This window comes from Rhipicephalus microplus, chromosome 2 (genome assembly GCF_043290135.1).
Source record: "Rhipicephalus microplus isolate Deutch F79 chromosome 2, USDA_Rmic, whole genome shotgun sequence".
NCBI lineage: Eukaryota > Metazoa > Arthropoda > Arachnida > Ixodida > Ixodidae > Rhipicephalus > Rhipicephalus microplus.
This window is the reverse complement of record NC_134701.1, coordinates 13997774-14024228: the sequence shown is the minus strand read 5'-3', so window position 1 is coordinate 14024228 and position 26455 is coordinate 13997774. Positions and strand designations below refer to the sequence as shown.

Below are 26455 nucleotides of genomic sequence, written 5' to 3'. Positions count from 1 at the left end.
AACCATCGCCTATTGTGATGAGTATGAAAGGTAACCCTCAGAATTAACATATTAGAGAGCACACTTAATTTATTTTTGAATATTGACCAGTTTTCATGTACTATGCGAGTGGCAAACACTGATTTGTAGTCAGAAAAAAAAAGTGTTAAGGTCTTCAGTTATTGCATCGCAGTTTCCCCGGTCGCAAAAGCATATTGTTTTTGCGGATGTGTACTTTGGAGCAGAACTGAATGAAAATAGTCATGTATAATTTTATGGTCGCTGATTTCTGGGAGATAACTGATACATGAAAGGTTCTCAGGACTGTTAGTTAGTATTAGGTCTAGGATGTTTGCTGTTTCTTGCGTAACGCGTGTTGGTACCGAGACTAACTGACTCAGGTTAAAATTTAAACATACGTCAATGAAGTTTTTAGCCTCTGCATGCCATAATAATGAGGAAAGACCTAGGTTATGCCATTCGATGTTGGGGTAATTGAAGTCACTAAAGAGAAGGATGCGAGCATTGGGGTAAGTGGCAACAAGTTGCCTTAGGCTATTGTTTAGGTGCCTACAGAAGTCTGGTTTAGTATGCGGTGGCCTATAACAAACGCCAAGAAGTACTGTTAAGGGAGGAGCGTGACAAATGAGCCATAATGATTCAATGTCGGATGTGACGTGTACAACAGAACATAATATACCTTGGTGAATTGCGACCAGAACACCACCCCCTCGAGTACACTTTCAGTCGCTACGATACACGCGGAATTCGGGTAAGTCAGTCAGAATTTCAGCGTCCGAAACGTTATCGTTGGCTGCTTAGGTGCAGTCACAGAGCCCACGGGGCGGTGCTGGCGGCGGGTGCGCTTTTATATGCAGCGGAGCTGTTGACGTCGATGATGATGTGGCCGTCCACAATGCTTTGGCCTCCGGTAGCCACTGCTCCCCTGGCGGCACGGTCGTCCCGGGTCGGCTGTTGACGAGCGACAGGTGGTAGCATCCCGACGCCGCTGCGAAGCACGGCAGTGCGCACCCCGATGACGCACCAGCAAAGATGCGCACCGAGGTCAGCAGTAGCTGGCTGGTGATCATGCTGAAGATCGTCTGCATCGCAAAGATTAGCGGGTTAGATGGCTGCGTTGAGGTGCAGTCACAGAGCCCACGGAGAACAACTGCATACTATCCGCAGAAAAACGGACTGACGGAGCGCCTCAATAGGATTATCACAGACATGATCAGCATATACGTTGACACGGAACGTAAAAAGTGGGATCAGATATTGCCATACGTGACCTTTGCGTATAATACCGCTCGACAAGCAACCACTGGCACTGGCAAGAAACCATGACACCGTTCAGTCTGATCTATGGCCGCGAAGCCACAACAACGTTGGACGCCATGTTGCCGCATGAGTATGACGACATCCATGTAGACGCTGAAGAATTGATTCAGCGCGCTGAAGAAGCCAGACAGCTTGCGCTTGTGCGCATCTGTTATCAACAGCATCAAGATGCACAATGGCACGACCCCCGACACAAGTTTAATAGCTACACACCAGGCGACAAGGTCTGGGTCTGGATTCCGATACGTCGACGTAGACTGTCTGAAAAACTGCTAAGACGGTACTTTGGCCCATACAATGTCACGCGACGATTGAACGACGTGAACTACGAAGTTGTTCCCGACATTAACTGTAGTTCTAAGCGCCAAAAGCATTTACCCGAAGTCGTGCATGCCGTGCGTATGAAACCGTATTGATTGAGGTAATAAGCTCCCGGTTACTGTGTTGGCGCGACCACTTTACACGCCTGGTAGAGCGCCTAAGTTGCACATCGGGACGATGCCTCTTTCGGAGGGAGGCAAATGTCACGTACTTGATCAAGAAAGACGATGGCTGTCGTGCATGTGCCATGAAGGACTATGAAATAGATGAAAAAGAAGAATTCGCTCTCTCAGTCTATTACTTTCTGTGTTAGTTTTTTCGCCTCGCGCTACATAAATTTCTTTCAAATGCATCACCAACAAGCCCACATTGCCATTGTCGCTTGCACGTTCTTTTCAAAAGACCGACCTGCTTCTGCTGTCTCAATCTCTGCAGCAAAACTTCTGTTTTGACGTCGTGACAATATGTCGGTGGTGCTTCACCACTACACTCGAAGAACCAAGGGCGCCGGACACTCTCTTAGGACGACTATTTTCTTGTCCTACATCTGTCCCAGAGTAACTTCCCTATTTTTGTAGAAGAGTTAAGTGATGCCCCCAGAAAGCGTCGAAGTACTCCACCTCTATAGAGTAACCTTGATTGATATGTGGGGTTTAACGTCCCGAAATTTTCATGTGGTTATGAGAGAGGCTGAAGTGGATGACTTAAGTGTGACCACGTGGGGATTTTTAACGTGCACCCAAAATATGAGCAGACGGGCCTATAGCTAGAATTTTCGCCTCCATTGCAAATGCAGCCGGCGCAGCCGGGATTCGATCCCACGATATGCGGATCAACATGGAGCACCTTAGCCAGTAAACCACCGCGGAGGGGTAACAGAATAACTTAACTCTGGCTGGAGCGGAATAGCTTGAACCGACGGAAGGTAGTAGTAGCACACCTCACTAAAGATAAATAGAAAACTAGGGCAAATTTAAAACTTTTGAATTCCTTTTTACAATTTTCGTCGCCCGCAGACCATAATGATGAATAAGTACAAACACAAGAGTGAGAAAAAGAAAAAAAACATTAAAAATGTGCGAGTTAGGCCAAAACCCACAACTTCAAGGCATTCATAAAATCGTGTGGCCCACACGCTACCGCTGCACCAAGCTGCTTCTTTTTTAATCAGATAACCCTAACATCGGTGGTGGTGGTAAAAACATTTATCTAACAAAAAAACAGGAGCTATGCAGCGACCACCTCATAAGAAGACGGCCCCCACAACGAGTAGGTAGGGATCCCTAGTACGGGACCCCATTGGCGACGGCTGCTGCCTTGGCTCGTCGAACCAAGGCCTCCTGGGCCTGAAGGTTAGAGCAGCCCAAGCAGGGTCGCCTCCCACTTCTCCCGGGTAGGTTTGGGTATAGGGGGTACAGCAGGGTTACACGGGCAGGCCCACGTCATATGGTAGGTGTCCGAAGACACCTCCCCATAGTGTGAGCAGCTGCCAGAAATGGCGGGATCGAAATGTTTGAGGGCTGCCGGGCACAGCATAGTGTTCGTGAAGAGTCTGAGTAAAAGCTGCTCCTCCGCTTTATTTAGGCATTCGCGGGGGAGTGGATAGAGGTTCTGATCAAATTGGTAATAGTCCACAATTTCGCAAAACAAGTATACCAGGTTGAATTCAAGGTCTTCCTGATCGGGGGAGGTAAGTAGGAATGCCCGGTGAGAGAGCGCGTGGGCGGCGATGTCGGCTGCCTCATTCAACGCCACCTAGAAAAAAAATCAGGCCCACTCACTCTTCCAGCTGTGGGCTGTGACGTCTATCATTCTTGACCGTCATGTTTGACCGCACAGACGTGCCTATGCCTGCTCATTCTGTTGGAACAGCTGCATTAGTAAGCCTCACGAACCCTTCCGCGTTCTGCTGGTGGTGCTGTTGGCGAGTGAACAAAAGCGTGTCTGTGTCTGTGAACTGCGGCATGGATGTGTGAGGCGCTTTGTGCACAGGATATTCACGTAGTGTACAGCTGCAAACCAGCACGATGGGACAGTGTAGCGTGCCCAACTGTCGCGGCAGCTATCACAACGGACCGAAGGATCGCGTCTTCTCCGTTCCAAAGGACGACCGAAGAGTGAAATGGGAGCGTGCCGTTTGTCGAGACGACATCCCTTCTATCCGTGATCCGAAGGTGTGTGCACATCTATGATGCATGCTTCTGAGTCATTCCTAAGGGCTGTCACGTTATTGCCCCACAGTAATGATCTTGTGTGCACTTCTGAGCAGACTTAGGGTAAGCCTTTGCATTAGAGAATTTTTAGCTAAGCGTCGCTGACGCTCACCACCACGATGATGTAGCCTCCCGAGAAAATGATGAAAACAGCATAGATTTGAGTTTTAGACGAGCGCGTCTTGCCGCGACGCCGTCAGCGTGGCTGCAAAAGGACGGCGTAAAGCAGATGCACCTTCACGCTCCACTCAATCGAATTCATAGGCGGTGCGAGAAATGCGTTCTACGTTACGCCACTCGCACCTCGCACTCGTCGAAATAAAGCAGTAAACGCACGTAGCAGTACATCCACAAAATAAGCGTTTTCCCTTCAGTGTCAATATTATTTCGCTAGCCAGCACGGCGAGCTTCTTGTAACGCCCTTGATTACTTGATTGAGAAACGGGAAGGTGTGCTAGTGTGTTGAGTCGTGCATCTGATTTGTACATAATATTTCTTACCGCTAGTTGGCACCTGTTCGCGGTACTATGCGCCATTCTCGCCGGAACGTTTGCCTAGTTTGTTTCCTTGAAATATCTGCTACTGCTAGACAGCTAAATTTAGATGCCAGTAGACACTTCAATGCCTTCTTTGTTTTATGACGTAGTAAATAAAGGGCGTGCGAAACAAAACGCCTGTGATAAAGCGCTGCTTTCTTACATGGTTTTTAGGTGTGCGAGCTTCATTTCAAGCCGCAGTACCTTAGGACGACAACAAAATACACGGATACAAGAACCGGCGGGATAACAGAAGCTCCCATGGGTGCTACTCGGCTCATTTCGGACGCACTACCGATAATAATTCCCAATGCCCTAAGTTATTTGGGCACCTATGCACCAGTGCGAGAGGGGCCAGACCAAAAGAAAAAAACGCCTATAAGCATCCCATCTAGAAAAAGTCATTCGACAGTCGATAGCACTGCATGAGGAAGATGAGTACCGCAATAAGCTGTCGTCGTATGAGGACCTCGTATCGCACCTGTAGGGTCTCGGCCTCTCCCCCTACTGGGCCATAGTAAAAGCAGAGAATGCTGTGCTGTTTGTTTACATAGGTGGCCAAGATCCACCAGTCGTTGAAAGGTCTGTCATTGTTAGTAGGAACATGAAAATTACGGCCTTCTGGAAGAAAGTGAAAGAGCCTGCCAAAGTCCTCCTCATTCCTGCTACGGTGGACGATCTGCGCAGCCTTCGCATCATAATAGACCATATGAGTAGTTTCAAGGCTCCAGACGTTTGCGACAAGGAGGAAAAAGTGAAGGCAACCTTCAGCTTGCTTTTCTCTTTGCTCGATGACCTCAGGTCGGGTGATCTTTTGCTGCAAGAGAAAACAGAAGCACTTGATTTCATAAAGGAGCGGCTTGACCTACTGCACAGAAAGGACCGCTCATTGCAATAATTTGCAGAACTTTTAATATTCTCCAGTATTCTACACACTATTTCCCCACACGCCTACCGATTCATTCGCGGTGCTGGCAAGATAGCACTGCCACATTGATCTACGCTCATGCGAATTTGCTCGCAATATAACATGAACCCTGCTAATGAGCAGACCGACGAGGGGTTCTTGCGTTATGTGAAGAAGCGGTCAAGCCTTCTCAAACCAGAAAAAAAAGTGTCTCGTTGCCGCTCCACCGTGCAGTGGGCACGGTGGAGCGGCAACGATGCGGTCGCTCAGAAATCCGATTTTGCTTTTTGTGCAGTTAGTCGCCTGGTTTGGAACATTACCACCGCGTGCGAATCCAGCGCGTGCCAACTACTCTTCACCGGTGTTGCTGGCGGCCCCGATCTGGATGAACACGCCCCTGCGTCATCTGCCACTATCTGACGGTGGCATCCTTTCCATCGTCACCTGGTCCACAACACTGCGGGCGACTGCAGCGACGCAAGAGCATATAAAGACCACGGAATTCTCCTGTTCCTTCAGTGGGCACGGTGGAGCGGCAACGATGCGGTCGCTCAGAAATCCGATTTTGCTTTTTGTGCAGTTAGTCGCCTGGTTTGGAACATTACCACCGCGTGCGAATCCAGCGCGTGCCAACTACTCTTCACCGGTGTTGCTGGCGGCCCCGATCTGGATGAACACGCCCCTGCGTCATCTGCCACTATCTGACGGTGGCATCCTTTCCATCGTCACCTGGTCCACAACACTGCGGGCGACTGCAGCGACGCAAGAGCATATAAAGACCACGGAATTCTCCTGTTCCTTCAGTGGGCACGGTGGAGCGGCAACGATGCGGTCGCTCAGAAATCCGATTTTGCTTTTTGTGCAGGTCAGTAAACCTCCTTCTCTCTACTGTAAGCGAACCAGTAACGTCTGTCTGCTGCTCCTACCGTGCCCAAGTGTCATATTTGAATGTGTGTGCGAATGCGTGCATGTCACAAAGCTTCTACTATGTTGTGGAGACGTTGAACTAAACCCTGGCCCTGCAAATACTAACAAAGAAATACTAGACGCGATCGCTAAGCTATCTGAAAAAGGTGATCACCGTCACGATGAGCTAATGGAAGCTCTTGCCGACCTAAAGACTAAACAGGAGGCATTAGCGCAAACTGTTGCTGATTTAACGGAAAGGTTGTCGGCGGTGGAAGCTTTCGTCGAGTCATGCGACGGTTCTGCAGTAGTCAGTGATGTGCCACGTCTAATCGCTGAAACTGTCAAGGTGCAAGGCCAGACACTCAGTGCCCGACTGGACGATCTTGAAGACAGGTCCAGACGAGAGAACGTATTGTTTTTTGGTATATCGGACAGCCCTAATGAGACGTGGGCTCAGTCTGAAGGCCATGTTCGTGATCTACTCTCCCGACACCTTGACATGCACATTTCTGACTCCGAAGTTTCCCGAGCACATAGGTTAGGAAGTTACGCCGCTAAAAAAGCTCGGCCAATTATCGTCAAATTTTCGTCATTTAAGGTTAGAGATGCTATCCTGATGCAGAGACAAAAATTCAAAGGAACTGGTGTATCAGCTAGCGAAGATTTTTGCAAAAGCACGCGAAACTCAAGGAAGAAATTAATGGAATTTGCTAAGGCAGCCGGGCAACCGTATTTGCTACGCGTTAACAAACTGGTCATGAACAAGAAAACTTACGTTTACTGCGCAGAAAGCGACAGCGTTCGCGAAATCAATTCACCCCAAGCTAAGGACAAAGAACCCTCTCTACCTGCACGTGCTGACACTTCTAGCACCTCATAGCTACGCCCGTCTCGTTGCTGCGCAGGAAACGCTTCTTTTTTCTTTTCTAATGTGCGCAGCGTCCTGAATAAACGCGTCGAACTGTCTTCTGCTATTGATTCCTGTTCCGCTGATATTGTTGGTCTGACAGAGACTTGGCTTTCTACAAAAGTAAGAAATGAAGAAATATTGGATTGTGAGAGGCACTACAAATTTTACCGATGCGACCGCGATTACCGGTCTGGTGGGGGTGTTCTGCTGGCGGTTGCCGATAATCTTGCCTCTCATATTATTCCTGTTATGTCTTCACTTGAACTTGTTTGTGTTCGCGTGCTCATTGATTCTCGCGAAATAATATTTTGTATTTGCTATCGATCACCAACTGCATCATCATCCTTTTGCAATGACTTGCATGATGTTGTCAATCAGCTGTTCGTCAGATACCCGAGATCACCTTTGTTCATTCTTGGCGATTTCAACTTTCCCGACATCATGTGGGAAAGAGACCCGGTTACCTTAAAGCACAACTCAGGTGAAAGTAGGGAATTTTTGAATTTTTGTCACGACTTCAACTTTACCCAGCTTGTTGACTTTCCTACTCGCGTTACTCCCACTTCCGCTAGCGTATTAGATCTAGTACTTACCAGTACACCTGACCTAGCTTCACCCTTCACTCATCTACCGGGAATTAGCGACCATTGCATAATCCACTTCACAATAAAAGCACGGGTTTCCATCAAGAAAAGAACAAAAATTATCCAAGACTATAGCAAAGCGGACTTTCATGGAATGAATACAGAGTTACAATCTTTTGTTGACCTATTCTTTGCTGGTTTTGAGCAGCGATCTGTTGAACAGAACTGGCTAGACTATAAGAACAAACTGCTAGCCCTAATTGACCGATTTGTACCTAAGAGAAAAGTTTCATCGAATCCTCGTTCTCCGTGGTTCAATAACACGTTGAAACGCATGCGCAATAAAAAGAAGCGGCTATTCAGACGCGCCAAATCAACAGCCAGAACAGACCATTGGTCTTTTTATCAGACATTTAACAGAGAATTCTGTACTGCGCTTTCGAAAGCCAAAAAAGTATTTTTCGATGAAACTCTTCCTTCGCTGCTGCGCTCTAATCCACGTAAGTTTTGGAGCATCATTAGCGGAACTACAACGCGACATATCCAATTAATACAGTCTGATGTCCCAGTCGCTCTTAGCGAGTGCTGCAACGTTCTGAGTAATGTATTTGCTGCACACTTTCAGAACAGCATCCCAACTATATTTCCACAGTTAACAAGCACCGATTTCTTGCCAATGGACCCTATTATCATTGATGCAGTTGGTGTCGAAAAACTTGTTGGAAACTTGACAGTGTCATCATCAGCTGGTCCAGATTGCATTTCGTCAAAAATGTTGAAGTGTACTCAAGTCTATTCTTCTTTAATATTGTCAAAACTTTTTGAACAGTCATTACAGACGTCCACACTGCCATCTGACTGGAAGACTGGGAAGGTGGTCCCTGTGCATAAATCTGGTGATGTACATTCCCCCAATAACTACCGTCCCATATCGTTAACATCCATTCCAGTGAAAATCTTAGAGCATGTCATTTACTCGCACCTCATTGAATTCCTTGAATCTAATTCCTTCTTTAGCATTTATCAGCATGGCTTCCGTAAGACAGTTTCATGCGAAACACAGTTGCTGTGTTTTACTAACGACTTGTTTATTAACGCAGATCTTGAATTTGATACTGACTGCATATACTTAGATTTCGCTAAAGCATTTGACTCCGTTTCACACGCACTAATCATTTTCAAACTTACTCAGCTTAACATCGACCCCAATGTACTTACATGGATTAAAGAATTCCTCTCTAACCGCAGCCAGTACGTGACAGCTAATAATTTTTGTTCACCTAATTCCGCAGTATCATCTGGTGTACCGCAAGGGTCCGTTTTAGGGCCACTCCTTTTCTTAATTTACATTAATGATCTTCCTTCTTGTGTTTCTTCTTCTACTGTCCGACTCTTTGCAGACGACTGCGTCCTCTACCAGAAAATAACCAGTCATGTCGATCACCTTAACCTTCAACGCGACCTAGATAGCATATTCGCATGGTGTAACACATGGTTCATGACACTTAACATATCTAAATGCAAGAGCATGCAAGTTTCACGTCGCACTACCACCCACTGTCCGCGTACTTATTCCCTCAATAACATTCCATTACCATCTGTTGACAATTACAAATACCTTGGTGTTCACATATCTTCTAATCTTTCCTGGAATAAACACACAGAATATGTGATTAACAACGCTAACCGCATGCTTGGTTATCTGCGCCGTAACTTTTCCTCTGCGCCATCGTCACTCAAGTTAACACTGTATAAAACATTGGTCAGACCAAAATTAGAGTACGCATGCGCCATATGGGACCCAACTCATGCCATTCTCATTCAATCTCTCGAAACCACTCAGAATCGCGCAGCACGTTTCATTTTATCGAATTATTCACGTCATTCCAGTGTCACATCCATGAAGAGCACCCTAAACTTGCCTGATCTTTCATTGCGCCGCACATTGTCTCGCCTTAACCTTTTTCACAAAATCTATCATTATAACAGCCATTTGAAGGACGCCCTGTTTCATCCACCTCGCTTCATATCACCAAGGATGGATCATCGCTTTAAGGTGGGCCTACCATCCTGTCGCACCAGACTATATAATGATTCATTCGTGCCAAGGACAAGCGCCGCCTGGAACCACCTTCCCGCCTCCATCGCCTGTATAACGGACCAAAAAGACTTCAAGCTCGCCATACATGATGCCCTGTAGAATTTTTCTTTTTTTCCTGTTTTCTGTTTTTTTTTAACTTTTTAACTGCACTTACGATTGTTCAAACCACTCCTTTCTGTAGTGCCTTCGGGCCTTGAAAGTACCTTTAATAAATAAATAAATAAATAATGGACGAGATTCATATTCAGTCGTACTTTGAATGCAAAGGTGGCTCACTGACCGGGGCAGCTTCTAATTCCTCCGAAGCGGCCAAAACTGCGCATGTTTTTATGATTCAGTCGTTGCCGTCAGCGCACAAGGATGTTGCTCACATTCTGCCAGTAGCCAACTTGAAGCAGTTCAACTGCACGCAGGCCTGACAAAAACAATTTTAGAGCTTGAAAATGCAGGCCTTAGTGTAATCGCAGTAATAACAGATAATTCCATGAACAAAAAAGTGATGTCCTTGTTTTCTGAAACACGGACAGTTGATATTGTGTACCCTCTCCCAGTGGACAAAGCAAGACCCATTTTTTATGTAGTAGACCCCGTTCACCTTCTGAAGTGCATCAGAAACAACTGGTTGAACCAAAAAAATTCAGGAACGTGTATTTTTTAACCTGGAACTTTCAGCACACCATCGTTAGTACGGGTTAACGGAGCATCTTTCAAAGCTATTCGAGACTTGCACGCTTCGGAGCAACACAGCGTTACAAAGTTTGGTTATGGATTCAGCTACTAGGACTTGCACGCATCCAACAGTGAGCGGCAGAGTTTGAAGCTTGTTTTAAAGATTTTCAGTTCATTTGTGGTAGAGGCTCTAAAAATGCGCGGAGACGAGCTCAATTTGAACTACGCTGAAGGGACAGCGCACTTCATTGACCTAATTTTGAAGTGGTGGCATGTGCTCAACGTGAAAAGCCCCTCCAAGGGCTGTCGCCTAAGAGATCCTCTCCAGGACCTAGTCAGAAGTTTGACTGGCAAGCAGAAAGAATTCATTAATAATTTCCTGGATTGTTTGGACATATGACGAGACATCAAGATGGATACAGGCGCACTATCCATGGAAACGCACTCAGCATTGCGGCTGACTTGTTATGCGCTTGTAGAGCTGTGCCGTTACTGCCTTGAAGAATGTTGACTAGGTGTTGCTAAGGAAATTTCAAAGATACAGTCTTGAGGAAAGGTTCGGACAGTACCGGCGGCGCTCAGGCACAAATTATCACATCTCAATACAGCAAGTGTTCGAGCCGGAGAAAAAAATGAGGCTACAGGACAGTTTGGTATTTCCAGATATGCAAGAATTACAGAAGCCATGTGTTGTGCCACTTGATGGGGCTCAGTTGACAGAGGAGTGCAGTATAAAAATATCAGACCGTGACAAAACAAATGAGGGGTCAATTTCGCCAGTAATCACGTACATCGCTGGCTTTTGAGCCCATGCTGCCTTAACAAAGCTGCCTTGTGAGTATTGTGCCAAGAATATTATAACCCAGGACCAGGAAATTCAACTTGAGAGCAATCGGTTAATTGAAAACCTTTCGAGAAGTGCTCTGAAGTTTTCCAAGCCGGCTGTCGTTAATGCAGTCTTGCATGCCCATATTGTACTTGAACAGTTTACAAAAAAAAAAAGAGAATGCAACGCGTTTTCATGCAACGCCAAATTAGAGGGGACTTCTTGAGGCTGTCACAAGACACTTTTGTGAAAATAAAGATTTCGATGTCTGTTTTAATGACCATCACTCGGACATTGTGTTAAATAAAATACTTGTGGCAGCAGCGAACACTCTCCTCAATAACTATGTGTCTATAAAAGCAGATGTTCTGAAGAGCACAAAAGCGCAGGCACAACAGAGAAAAGTGCAAAAATTCAGTAAATGAGTATTACCAGTCTCGGTGCATCTTCTGGAACAGTGCGCCTTGTATGTGTGTGCCTGTGTGTGTCGTGTATGTGTCTGAATAAAGCATAAAAAATTAATAAAATTTATTTCATTTATTTTATCAACTCAATGCGCCATCAAACTTTTTTTCACATCAGTCGCAGTTCTATAGCATATAATCTTCTTAAATGGAATAATAAATGGCTTCCAGACACTCGTCAAAAACGCAAAAGCGTAATGCATTCCTAAAACTAACGCCAATCGCGACGCTAAAGGTAAAATGAAGTTGTCGCACACGCAGAAAAGGCGCCGCGAACGCTTCATCTTCTCACGGGAGACGCTAGTGGCAATGCATGCAGTGATTCAGCCTCCCGTGCCCTCACTCGCTCGGTCAAGACGCGTGACGTCACGGCGGCAGTGTGAGGGCCTGATTTTTTTTCTAGGTGGCGTTGCCTCATTCCCTTGCAGTCAACGTTGACGACAGGAACGCGTGTTCCGCCACAGTCTGCTGCCACCATGGAGTACACAGTCACAGACACAGAGCTTCAGCCCTCTGCGTTTATTCCGGATGAGTAGAAAGAAGTACTCAATGCATGACAGAAGCACCGTACGCAGAAATCTAAGACCGACGCACTTTTCCAAGCGGAAAACGCCAGCGTCGCTGCCCAGCTACAACTCGTCTACCAAGACTTCGTCAAGACGCCAGTGGAGAAAATAGGCACCAAAGCGTTCGCGGCAAGCCTCAGACGCGGCCCGATATGACAGTTACTGACGGATGATGCCAAGGTTGTTTATCGCCCAAACGCGGGCATCAACATGACAGCGATCACAGATGGAGGATTGCGGGCCGCGTTGCTGGACAGTAGCAGCCTTGTGGAGTCCTGCATCCTCACACGCACCAATCTAGTAAAGAATGTTTTCACAGTGTCAACGGCTTGCCATGAGAGAGCGGCCAAGTACGCACAGATAAGGCTGATCACTCTCCGCGGCAAGACAATTGCAGTCAACGCCTACATCACACCCTCAGATGGAGCCATCTAAGGCACTATCTCTCGAGCATGTAATAGAGAATCGCCTTAGGTTATCTCCGGGCTGTCATGCATTGTTGCAAGCGAGAAATTATTTCGACCTTGCAATATTACGGATCTTGTACTTTTCTTTCATCCACTGTCATCTGTCCTACTGTATCGATTCGTGGGGTTGGACCTACACTACAGACCTGGAGCCTTTACGAAAACTACGGAAGCGCTCACTAAGAATAATAACGCACTCAAGCCACGATCATCCCAGCGCAGCCTTGTTTAGTAAACTACAAATTTTACCAATGGACAGTTTGCGTCAACAGAGAACAGCCATTGCCATTAATAATATCATAAGGTATAACCGTCCTGTTCATTCGTCGATTCTTTGCTTCTCATCTTGCCCTACGAGGAATACTGCTGCCGGTAATTTTAACCTTCCTCCAACTAACAACGTCTATGGAGAACGGCGTCTGGAGTTCGTCGGTACCAAAATCTGGAATAGATTGCTCCAGGATATAAAATCGGCTGTTAACTTTCCTCTGAAAATAAAAAAAACACTTCCTTGCAATCCTTAATGTGTCTCTGTAACCCCATGAATAGTAACAAAATCGCTCAATCCTTGTATATAAGCCCCACTACATCCTGTGAAAGTTTAATGCTTAGTTAGTATTACTCGTTGCCTTTCTTTTGTTTGTGTATAAAAATTACATGTTTCTGTTATCTTACCCAAGTTCGAGTATCTGAATATATATGTCTGTACAATGCCTAACCTTTTTTTACTATATCCGCAATGTTTAGCATCTTGTATCTTGGTTCAATGCCTTGTTCTATTATTTTGCTACATGTGCTATTGTTGCCTTGTGTGATCGTTTGGATACTGTGCCATATTGTATCGCATCATTGGACTCTATTCTAGCCTTTGGCTATGGGTCCAAACAGTTTTTTGATCTATCATTTTGGAATTGAAAATAAAGTGAAATAAAGTGAATTGAGATTCTGCAGGAACTACGGCAATCTAATCCGCTGCTCTCCAACGTGCAGGCTCGGGACATGGGCCTCACATCAAAATGAGAGCTGATCGACTTCATGTCCGACACTTATCAAGTGTCAGTCAAGTTTTTCGGCTCAGTCTTTAGAGTCTACTCCTTCAGGCTCAAAGTGGAGGCTTGTACGAACTGCCGACAGACGGGGCATTGAAGAGACGTCTGCACAAAACCCACGCGCTATTAATGCCTCGGCTGCGAACAGCAACACCCGGCCGACCAGCAGTGCTCCCCCAATTGCATTGCCTGCGGCGGAGCTCACAAGACCGGCGACAGACTTTGCCACTGTCGATACCAACGTGGCAAGAACCAGTGGGGAAGAAATACCTCACCACATCAGCCCCGGGAGGCGCCGGACATTCACTTCAACCAGGTTTCGTTTCCTTCATTAAATTCGGCAACCGATGGACAAACCGGAAGTAGGAATCCTGAACAACATACACCCCAAGTAGTGCCAACGGTGAACCAAGACCCCGCAAAAGGTGAGCTGTGCAAGTGGCGCCTCCCATGGCTCCAGTAGTCGTTCAGATTACAGAGATCTCTACTATCAGTCCACTATAGACCATCTCACCAAAGAAAATTAGGATCTGAAACAACAAATTTTATTAATCCTCGAACGCTTAAATGCACTCACACACACAAAATTTGCCCAACCCACTAAGTGCCAAGAACCAGTAGAAATTCGTGACTCTCTTCCCGCAGACGCAGGTGATCTTTCAGACCCAAATCAATCCCTAGATGATGACCATTCACCCAAGAAAAAGCGTCCTCTAGAAATCACGCACGATGTGTCCGACGCATCAGGTCAAGCTCTAGAGGAGCATAATAATAAAGTAGAACAAAGAGCGGATCTCTGATTCACACAAATTGCGGAACGATTTCCTCGTCGGGAACAGGTGAGTACAGACCTAACGACTAAACTTTTCGCCCCCAAGCCCCCGTCATTACCTCTTCCCGCCTGATGATGGCTTCTCGCCCCCCGATAAGCCCTTGTTCCCTCAACCATGAAGGATTTGGTGATGGAATCGCAGAGGCCTACAGCGCAAAAACGATAACTTATTCCTCCACCTGCAGCAGGCGACGCCAGTGCCAGATGTCATCGCAATACAGGAACCAAACAAACAATGCCATTCAACAGGATATCGTGCTACACAACCACAATTTTCTCCCACCCTATGGTTCACCACTTAAATTCATCGTAACATTTCACATGTTACCCATGCCCTCTCCAAAATATATTCTGACTGCGTTCCTCTTGAGCTTCTGCCACACATTTTCGATCTAGCAATTTATTTATTTTGAATATCTACAACCACCACCGGAGAAAAGCAGCGGACACGTTGCGCACGCTTGCACGAGCCCTCTCTGTCGCAGGCACCGTGCCTATAATCATAGTAGGGGATTTTGATGCCTGACATGTGGAATGGGGCTTCTTTCGTCAACGGACGACAACGTTGCAACTTCATAAAACACCAGCTGTTCCTTGCGATGGATACCACGCAAGCTACCCGCATAAGAAACAGTGTTAGCGGGGACCCGTGCCCAGATTTAACGCTTGTTAAGAACATCACTCAGCTACAATGGGAGAACACTGGCCTCACCCTAGGCAGTGATCACTGTTTAACTGACGTCAATCTTCAGGCCGGTAATTTTAGACCGTGGTGCAAGCTCAAACCTATTGTAGACTGGAATAATTTTAGAAAACTTTGAGCACTGAAACAGGGCACCTCCATTTCAGACTATGATACATGGGTCGCAGATCTACAAAAATATCTGAAATTAGCGACTAAGCAAGCAGCAACTGAGCATGAAATGAGCCGGTGGGTAGCAGTTTGATGCAGTTATGGGAGGCTTGCCAGAGTATGGAAAGACGCTGGCTTAAGTAAAAGCACTACCGCACATTGCGGTGTCGCATGTCGACGACTCCGTACATCATCACAGAGCACGCCAGTAATATTGTCTCGCAACAATCGACGCAGTTATATAATCGGCTTGGTGGAAGCCTTCACTTTAAGAAAACATGGTCTTTTCTACGTAACCTATTAGAACGATCAAAATAGAAGGCTGAAACTAGCAAACTTATAACACGACTAATTGAACTAACGATGAAGTACAGACAGGACATATTGCAAATCCTAATTCAAACCTACTTTCCGCAGCATACGACCGAGTTCATGTCCGAATATAAGGGCCTTCCCAGCCAACACTCTAAGCCAAAACGGAGCAACAGGGGTATAGGGGTTGCTCCTTTCAGGGAGCAATTGCATTGCCACTCCCATTACTCTCCTAAAAGGAGTAACTGCAGAGGGAGGAACCGTTGCTCTCCTTTCAGTTCCTCCTTCGGGGGATGAACAGTTACTCCCTCCAGTTCCTCCCTGCAGACCAACAGTTACTCCCACCAGTTGCTCCCTGCCGACCAACCATTACTCCCACCAGTTGCTCTTCTAAGAGCAACAGTTACTCTTCACTGTTCCTCCCACGTGTTCGCAGTTACTCTCTGAAAACCAACTGCACATGCTTCCAGTTACTCATTCGGGGAAATGAGTATTTATCTCGAGTATGCTTGTCACACGCTTAACACATGGCGAGAGCTCCTTGGAAGAGCACTGCTTGGGTGCTTCTAACACAAAAAGTGGACAATATTGAAAGGAAAATAAATGCTTTATTGTTCTTTTTATGAGGCGACGTGTGACCACACGTAAAAGTAGACTTCACCACACCACAGCCAGCACTAAACAAACACCATAATACATCAAAGGTTTTCTGCGTCATCCGTGGAAAAACAATCTTGAATTTCTAGCATAGGGCAGTCTTTGTCATCATTGGTGAGAGAAGGGCAACTTCTCCAATTCTGAAGAATTCAAGTTTCGCAGCTGGTGTTTCCATCAGGCTAGCGCAGCAGAACGTCACCGCAGGCATATGTGAAGCATCTCATTGCTGCAAGAAAAAAAAATAGAAGTGTGAGGTTAAACATGCCAGAATCAATTCATAACAATGAGTCACACACACTGCAGCAGCGCTTACATTCTAGGATGTCTACTGCAAAACGAAATGTGAAAAAAAAGGAAGGTTCGGCCAAACGTTACTTGGCAAGCCATATAAATGCTGATGTGGTAGACGCTCTTCACATGATGTCTCAGACAGCAATACTCTGGAAGAAAATGTGCAGCACCTCAACAAGGCATATTTGTAGCAGTTAAAGATACCCTTAGGTTCAGTTAACTTGTTTCCTATACACAGCTGAGTGACATTTCTATGAGCCCATTCACCAATGGGCATTCTAAATGAGGTCATGTGTGTGGCAAATAACACGTACTGTCCGCTCATGTTAAAATGCTTATTTAGCTCGTGCACATAGTTGCTCTCGATTCTACTGTTCTATCATACGCTGCTGCGTCTTGAATTGTGCAATACCTGTAGGCACAAGCCAAGCATGCGAAGCCTGCTTGAAAGCAACCATTTGCAGAGGCTACATGATAATCTTCAGTATATTTCTTTGTACTTGACGCAAACGGCTGGACAAAACTATAGACAAATAAATGTCGACCGTGCTACCTTCAAAAAATGCTTTAAATTTAGAAAACTAGGGTGCATTTGTTCACTCGGTTGACGAGTCACAGCCACGAGATATGTAAACGAAGCAATATATCTTAAGGCATGCACAGATATTCTGATTCTTTGTTTGACAGTGTCACAGATAGCTTGCCAATACATATATATTTGAGAGCAACAAGATGTGAAGCTTTTATTAGTTCAACGTCTTGTTGGTTCACAGCCAAACAGGTTACTGCTTGTTAGACAAATTGGAATAAGCACACCATGGTTTCCAAAAAAAAAAAATCATTATTAGAAGTTAGCTCCCGGTGTGAATGTCTGCCTCTTTATTTTGTACTGCCTTCTACATGTGCCACAAATACATTTGTTGAGGATGTGCTACCAGTCAAGCCAAGATCGCATACTTGGTCAATGTGATGGAAATACAAACATTAGAAACACTGCCACCTCTAGTAAGAGCATAACACTTCAGTATCTTGGACTAGCAAAGAGGTGCACAAGAAAGTTAAGCCCACTCTTGCGGAACTTTGAACGCGAATATTTCAGAGTGGGGGAGGTCAACATGCTGTGGCACTTTTAAACCCACGAAACATCTGCAGAAAACAGGGTAAAGGCAAGTCAAGAAACGCTGTTATGAAGGCCTGCGCATGGACAGCTTTGTGAATCTAGGCCCAAGTGTTATGCTTTGTGCAAGCCGAAATCCATGTAAATAGGGAAAGCATACTTTTAAAAGCACCAGCGTAAACAAATCTTGGCAGTTGGCTTTTTAGTACAAACAGCAATCTCTGCAATGAAAACATAAACTTTTTATCTTAACGGTAACAGTGTGAGCACACACACGGGCCAGCGGAGCCATGTCGAATTGTCAGTGCCAGTGTAACCATGTGGCATAATGAACTATTCTCTGGCCAACACATGCACAGTTTGCCCCTAAAAAGCGATGCTTTCATATACGTAGTACAAAAAGTCTGCACTTACCAAAATTCACTTGCTTTCTGTACTTTAGCATCGTTGGGAGCATCTTTATCTGCAGTATAACCAAACTTTGTGTCATATCCCTGAAAAAAAAGTAAAAGACATGCGTCAAATATTGTTTCATTTGGTAGCAGTGAAGTCAGGTTAAGAACAGCCAAGTGGGAATCAGCCTAATTATGTGCATGCGGCAAATCCCAAACGGCGTTATTGAGGTTGTCGAAATTTTCGTCGATTGGTATTAACGTCGATATGTGACTTCAACGGCATGCCAAGTTTTCACAGCGCATAAAGATTTCATGATGCAGAATAATGACAGCGCTAACGAGAACATACAGCATTTATGATTGTCTTTCACAATATTCAGTTTTGCTAAGGTTTTGCATCACTAAAGAAATCTGAAAATTTGGGTCATTCCTCCTGCAATTGTTCTGTCAATATGTAAACTGCTCGCTTGATGGTGCGCTTATAAAATAGTACGTTCAGCGCAGAGGTGAAGCAAGTGACGCAGTGATGTGGGCAGATTTTTTTTTTTTTTAGGCGTGCGGGGAGGGGGGGGGGGGGTCCGCTTATCTGAATAGGCCGGGCAAGCGAATATGGTCGTCAATTTGGGCTCCCTACGCCCGGCCTAAAAAAATTCTGTGCGCAACCACCTGGCTATGCCAGTGAAGTGATGCGACAATGATTTGTTCACTTACTGATTTACATACACTTTACATCTCTAAAAAATGCGGCCCAAGGCCCCAACACTCAGCCGTTAACATTACATAAAGCCAATGGTAGAAAAGTGCCAGTATGAATGCAGCTACAACCCCGCCCCAATGTTTTTTCAAGCGAGGTAGTGTTGCGGAAATGAACTTTTAACTGCAAAAGTACACTGGCACTACAGTGGTGACAGGGGAAGCAAGAGGGTATGCAGGCGGTAATAGAGGTAATTTAGTCCGACTAGGCTAGCAATGGATACGGTGAATAAGAGCAAATCATTTCTCTTTCAATAGCGCAACCACTCAACAATGTATTGTAAGAGCATTAAATGTTGCTGGAAATGCCACTCACCTGCACGCTGATGCATGCACAGTCCTTTGTCCGACGAGCGAACAGGCTTGCAGATAGCTGAAGACGTGTTTACGATGTGTTTGTTCCACCCAGCAGCAAAATCCACAACTACTTCGCGCTCAATAAAGATAAATATACACTAACCTTCATCACGAATAAGTAGAAACGCAAATCTGCGACACACACACACGATCAAAACATCGCTCACAAGCTAGCACGTCCATGTGCTCGCCAACCACAGACCATATGAAAATGAGTAAGTAGTGCGAACGCGAACCTAGTTGCGCCGAAAAAAAAAAAAAAACGTCGAGCAGTGGCAGCACAGGCGTCAGCGCAAAAATTTCAGTGTGTTCTCCTAATACAATTATAAAAAAAAACTGAGGTACATTAAAACTCATAAATAAATATAAAAAGTTGAGTGTAATTTTTATTTAGTGCTAGTCAACATAAACACCGAATAAAAATTACTTTGTAACTTACATCGTTTGCTACGCTAGCGCCACACTTGTCGTGCGGGCGCAGATGGCGCAGATTTGTCATTCTGCCCTCAAACTACACGGTGAAGCGTGCTACTAAGTGTATGGCTGATGAGAAGCGCGTCTGGGTCAACTTTTTTTTTTTTTTTCTCCGATATATATATGGGCGGGGGGGGGGGGGGGGGCTCCTTATGCACGTGTTTCGGTGCTTGATCGACTTTGACGCCCTTACTTCGCGGACGAACGGCGTGTCTAGGCTTTTTTTATCGTTGTTTTGCACGTGTTTCGGCGTTCGGTCCGCTTTGACGTGCCAACTGTCCATTCTGCTGCTGCGTGTGTTAGGTATTTGCCGTACTGTATTCTCAGGCCTTCTGTGTTCAGCCAGCGCTGCTATCTTATTATCTACGGATGCTAAAATAAATCACTGTTTTGGTTTGGTGAAGTTTGGCACACAGAACCAACAATAATCTGGCCCATGAATATCAATGTGGGCGGCATGCATATTTGTGTGCGGTGTCCTGCCGGGGAGTAACCGTTGCGTGACGAGAGCATTTACAGCGGTTCCTCCTTCCGTTGCTCCCTTACAAACTTTAGATGAATACAGTTGCTCCCCATTCTCGAACAAGTCGGCCATCTTGTTCCGCTTGGTCTTTTCGGAGAGTAACAGTCGGTCTGAAGGAGTAAAAACAGCCGTTGCTCCCATTTTGGCCATTTTTGGCTTAGAGTGAAGATTTAAACCGTCCCATAATGGGAGCAGAGTTTTGCGCGGCATTATATCAGCTGTGCAACACCTCAGATCTAAGACCAGATCGTGTCACCAATAAATCTATACGCAACCTAGACGCAGGCTCACTTAGGGTTCTCACTGAGTATTTCAACCAGCACTGGGAAGAAAGCAGCTGCCTTCCCAGTGGAAACATGACAAGGTAACATTCATCCCAAAGCCAGGCAAACCACTCAGCCTAGCTAACTTGCGCCCTATAGGCCTCACTTCATGTGTCGGCCAACCTATGGATCACATCATCCTCAATTGCCTTAACAGATTCATGTAGACGAATCACCTCTTCCCTCCCAGTATGTTTGAATTCAGGGCAGGGCTCTCCTCCCAAGATGTGATGCTCCAGCTCAAAGAGAAGTACTAAGGATGACTTTACACATCTTTCAAAAGCAATATTCACACTTGACTTGGCTAAAGCATTTGACAATGTCCGACATGCGGCTATTCTGAAGAATGAACCTGCGTGCGCTCAACGTGAGTTCCCGCACTTAGAAATATGTTGCGACCTTTTTAATGAACAGAACCACCGAGATACATCTAGGATCGGTTAAATCTCCAACCTTCACCCTCGGAAGTAGGGGCACTCCGCAAGGGGTCATACTCTCTCCTTTCCTCTTTATTGTAACCCTGATACCCATCGCGAAAAGATTAGCTACCATACCAGGCCTACAACACGCACTGTACGCCGATGACATCACATTTTGGACCACCACGGGCAACTGTGCCACAATCGAATACACCCTCCAGAGAGCAGCACTAACAGTACAAGAATAAGCATGAAGCGTTGCCCTCAGCTGCTCAGCTCCTAAATCTTAACTCCTTCTCATTCGTCCCACGGATCCTTTTCCTCTAGAGATATTCGCATACATGGATGATCGACTCCTCCCTCAGGTAAGCAATATCAAAGTTCTAGGCCATCACATTTCTAATAACGGCTCCAAATCCATAAGCAAAGGTACTATACGGCGCTTAGTGCAGAATATATCAGCCCTCATGAAGAGGATTTCTAATCGCCACACAGGCATGCGCGAAGCGGACACACGCCGCCTTGTCCAAGCATTCTGCCGGTGTAAAATTACTTATTCCTTCTCCTATCTTTCCCTTTCATCTGAAGAGAGGGATCAGATAGAACACCTCATTCGTACAGCATTTAAAACTGCTTTGCACCTGCCTAAAGGTACCGCTACGAGAAATCTCCAGTTGGGGGTGCAAAGCACCATTGATGAACTAATCGAAGCGGACCTCATCAGCCACTATGCCCAACTTTCGCAATCCGAAACAAGAAGGCTGCTGCTTCAGTGCCTCAAACTCAACCTCACTGGATGCCCTACCTCCACAAAATCTCCTCCAGAATACATTAGCGACAGTCTTTTGATGCCGCCATTGCCTAAAAATACCCACCCCCTCCATAATCCCACCGGTGAATAGCCACAGCTAGATTGCTTCATAAGCGCTACGCATCGTCGACTCCGGTCGCTTATGTCGATGCCATAAAAAACGCCCATCGTCCTCTATTTGTGGCGGCAGAATTAGGCAATGCCCATAACTTACTGTGTAGCGCCACCTTCGACCGAGTGGCTCGACCAATCAACGCGGAAGACGCAGCGATTGCGTTAGCGATTGCTCACACCCAGACGGAGTATATCTTCTCAAACTCAAGAACGGCCATTAGTAATTTTGATATGCGTTGAATTCATACACCTCCACATCGTATCCTATGATTGCTCCCTCCACTTCAACGAATAATCACCATTTTGTGGATTCCCGCGCATTGTGGCCATGTCGGTAATACAGCCGTTCATGAGCAAGCCCGAGCACTCGTCAACCGGGCAGTGGACGGTCTGCCTTCCTTTCGCAGTGCGCGTGAGTGCTTATTCACCTACCATGAGATTACATTACCGCAATTGCTGCATAATCTACCCACCAGCACAATAAATAACTATCACAGACTAAGCATATCGTTTGGCGCCGACTCCAAACAGGCACCTTGATTTTTTCCTTCATACAATATAAAATTCACCCACATGATACCTTATCTCATTGTCGCCTCTGCTCGAGTCCCCGAGCCGACTTTAATTATACATATAGAACTTGTCGAAACATCCTAAATCCCCCCTTTGCGGGGGCTGAGCGACAGAAGCAATGGGAGGCTGCTCTGCGTAGCTCACACCCGGACGACCAACTTCGGATCGTACGCTGGGCCATAGGGGTCTCCGAAGCGCACATACTTTCGGCCACCTAGAGCAGCCTGAGGGCTCATCGTCTTCTTCTTCCCTGACCCCATCCCCCTTCCTCACCTGACCCATTTTGGCGTCATTAAAGTTGTTTTCTGCTCCTCCCACTTCCATCACGGGAAACCTAAAGACATCACGTGGCAATATGTTGGCGTAAGGTAACGTGACTTATATGTGGAGTTTGGTGTCTCAAGACCACCATATGATTGTGAAAGACGCCGTAGTGGAGGTCTCTGGAAATCTCTAAAACCTGACGTTTTTTTAACTTCCACCTCAATGTGAGCCCACGGACCTAGAGCATTTTCGCCTCCTTCGAAAATGCAGCCGCCGCAGCCGGGATTCGTTCACGCGACGAGCGGGTCAACAGCCGAGTGCTTTAGCCACTATACCACCGCAGATGGGTGGCATAAAATAACAAACACTGCACGAGTTAATTACAAATTACCCTGCAGACTTCGTTGGAAGACATCTCAAAATAGAATGACGTCGTTGCAGCTCACGCAACAAAGCTCTATTCTTTGAGGTGCAGTGACAATTTTCATTGAAGGGAACACGGGAACGCGTTGTCTGCGTGCTCCGGCGGCTGCTGGCAGCGCGTTCAAGCAAGAGCGAGAGCGACCACAGTCTCTTTCTGCGTCTCACGGTGAGGAAAAGAACAATTCGTTGCTGATATCGAACCAGTGGCAAGATTGCGACCCTCTCCCCACTTAACGCGATTACGCGAGAGCCGGTAAGCGTCTTGAAGGAGGAGGGGTTGCAATCTTGCCGTTCTATTTCTGCAAAGAATGGTTTTTCTGCTCGCCGCAAGATGACAAACAACCAATGACAAGAGCAAAACAACCAATGAGTGTTTTGAAAAGGCTCTGAAAGGTCGCTCTTCTAGTTTTCGCTGTGACTGTGTTGAGCCTACCGCGCAGGCCGGGAGTTTTTCTTTATGTGTTTTGCTACAAATAACGGTTGCTACAACAACACACAAAGAACTTTGCTACGAACAATGTTCACTACTGTCACCCACGAGTTGCTGAGAACCACGCGGTAATCCCCCATCGCCTGTGCCAGTGCGATTTCAAACTCCTAAGCTTGCGTGAGCGACTTGCACCGTATGCTTCCTGGGTGTTGTGGAGTACTCCGGTGTCTGCTGTGAAGACTGCTGCTGCGTACGTGTTCGGCCGGAGGAATACTTCGCAACGTCCACGTAGAAGGCGAGCGGATCGTTGGCGTGTTCCTTTTGAGAAGGCCGTGGCTCTCGCCATGATTCTTGCTTGGTGCACTTGCGGATGCACGTGATTCGGTAAGGGGGGTACCCTCTGCCTTTGCAGAATGTTTTGGGGTAGCTGCCTTTCTACCTCCAGGGTCGTACCTGGCGCGTTGATTCCGATGCGTTGTAGTAACGTTCTTTCTGTTCTGGTCTGAAAAAAGCGGTGATAATGTGCCGTTCACTGGGCTTCCAATTTATTCCGTTAACGCCTAAAGCGAGCGTGCAATCGTGATATCGTTAACGCCCAAAGCGAGCGTGCATTCCCTGTAGGCGGGAGGGGGGGGGGGGGCATAGACCTAGGGTCGTCTTGTACGCCTTTCTGATCACCGCGTCGACGTTGATCTTCTCCGCAGCTTTCCATTTGCAAAACGACGATACTTAAGAGATGTGGCAGACTGCAAATGACTGTGTGATTAGTAATAGACTGTCTTCTCTCATGCTCTAGTACCGCGTGGCCACCTTTTTTAGTAAGTGGGTGGCCAGTGGGAGCGTTGCGTGGAGCTCTTGTACCGTCACGTTGCTACGGTTCAGGTCCTGAAGGTGCAACCCCACAACTCTGAACGTCGGCGCGTGTGGTATTGGTGTTCCATTTTGGGTTACCGTGTTGATGTGCGGCGTTGTCAAGCGTCGCGCACGTTTCGGCGAAATCACTAGCAGTTTCGACTTCGTTGGTGAACATTTGAGCCCGGTGGGTTGTAGGTGTTCTACGGCGGCGACGGCTTCTTGGAGGGCTGCCTCGATCTGGCTGTCACTTCCTCCGTTGACCACAGCGTGATGTCGTCCACACAAACCATGTACTTGATGTTCCTAGTCTTCTTGCTACGCCGATCGCGAGGAGGTTGAACAACACAGAAGAGAACAAGGAGCCCTGAGGGATCCCAGCGCTTCCCAGCTGTTTGAGCGGTAGTTTTAGTTCTGACACAAGCCGTGTGGAGTAGTTCGTCAGGAAATCTTTGGTGTAAGCGAACGTCCTGTCCCTCATCTTGAGGTGGGGCACCTGCCGAAGAGCGGGCGAATGGCGTAGGTTGTCAAATTCTCCGTGGAGATCAAGCCCGAGCACCGCTCAGTTGTGCAACGTGGGAAACTGCCTGTCCACGATTTCGTTATTCAGTGACAGCATGGCGATCTGGGTGCACAGTTTGGCAAGGAACTACTGCATTGTATGTAGATATATGTTGGAGTCTTCCAAAGAACATTCCTATTTGTTGAGTAGGACGTCTTCCAGTACCATCTCACGCACGGCGATAGAGAGATGGGTCTCAGGTTATCTGTGCTGGGTGATTTGCCCGGTTTTGGAATTAAGACTGTTTTCGCGGTCGTTCATTGTTGCGGTAGCTTGCCAGTCCGGCATTACTGGTTGTAATAATTGGTGAAGGCTTCGATTTCCATGCCGTTCAAGTTTCTATATTCCTTGTTTGGAACGTGGTCCAGTTCGGGCATCGATTCACAGGTAATTGTTTGCATAACCGCACGCACTTCCCATTCTTCGACGTCGGCATCTTGTCTCTTGTTGGCAGCCCCTTCGTAGCTGGGGAGTGGGTTCGTTGGTGCTACGGGAAGGTACTTGGCTTCCAGGCGTCATTGCACCTCAGCCTTTTTCATTTCTTTGACGGCTTTGTCAATGGTCTTGTTCAGAAAGTAGTGCTGAGCCACGGCCGGGCTATACAGCACCTGCGCTTGTTTGCTTCCTTACGGCCTTCTCAACCGTCGCGAATACAATGGGAGAGTTTTGGAGTACGTTTCGCCACCTGTCAGTGGTAGGGGCGCAGTGACCCTGCCATTGCATCTTCTGCGCAGAACACATGGCACAACAGAGATTGTCGATGTGAAGCCGTGGTATAATGGTTCTCGACGATGAGGGGGAGGCGGATTACTCAAGTCAGAGTAAGGGGATCATGTCTTCTTTAAAAAAAAAAACTAATGTTATGAGACAGCTCGACGCACAATTTAGGTGTGCATGTGCTCATCAATATTAAATGCTTAAGCTCAGTAAAAATGCGTAAAAATGGCTAACGAAGCGTAATGCATGAATCATAAAGCATTGGTAACGATCAGAGTGAGTTAGAGAAATAAACAACACTGAATTTGTTCTGCAAGCGGTGAGCACCAAACAACTTGGGCACTTGCTCTCGTTGAACAACGAGGCCGCAACTAGTTGTCGCTTACAGAAGTGACGAGCACACCTTCCTTTTGCTAGCTATGTTCTATTTGTATATCTTTACAAATATGTCTGTAATGCTCTTCAGGGCTGAAAGCTGCAGTGTGCTGCTTGACAGCTCTTTGAAACACGTACGTGACTTGTATCTCTAACGGTTAAAAATATAAGTAAAAAATTGGACGC

At 46.5% G+C, this 26455-nt stretch overlaps 2 protein-coding genes and 1 long non-coding RNA gene across 3 annotated transcripts in view; 1 reads left to right on the top strand and 2 right to left on the bottom strand.

Annotated features, from left to right (window-relative positions):
* Window positions 1–26455, bottom strand: part of LOC119169944 (adenylate cyclase type 3) — a 1227834-nt gene that overhangs the window by 850570 nt on the left and 350809 nt on the right. The gene's annotated exons all lie outside the window — the stretch shown is intronic.
* Window positions 5537–9885, top strand: LOC142795884 (uncharacterized). The gene is made up of 3 exons (XM_075886156.1): window positions 5537–6162; window positions 8530–8596; window positions 9690–9885. Exons 1-3 carry the CDS (start codon window positions 5554–5556, stop codon window positions 9695–9697), a joined length of 684 nt encoding a protein of 227 aa, XP_075742271.1. The 5' UTR covers window positions 5537–5553; the 3' UTR covers window positions 9698–9885.
* LOC142795875 (uncharacterized) lies at window positions 16428–19985 on the bottom strand. Its single transcript, XR_012893379.1, has 3 exons — window positions 19369–19985; window positions 18319–18398; window positions 16428–16722 (listed from the first exon to the last, which is right to left on the bottom strand). It is a non-coding gene; the product is annotated as an uncharacterized LOC142795875 (long non-coding RNA).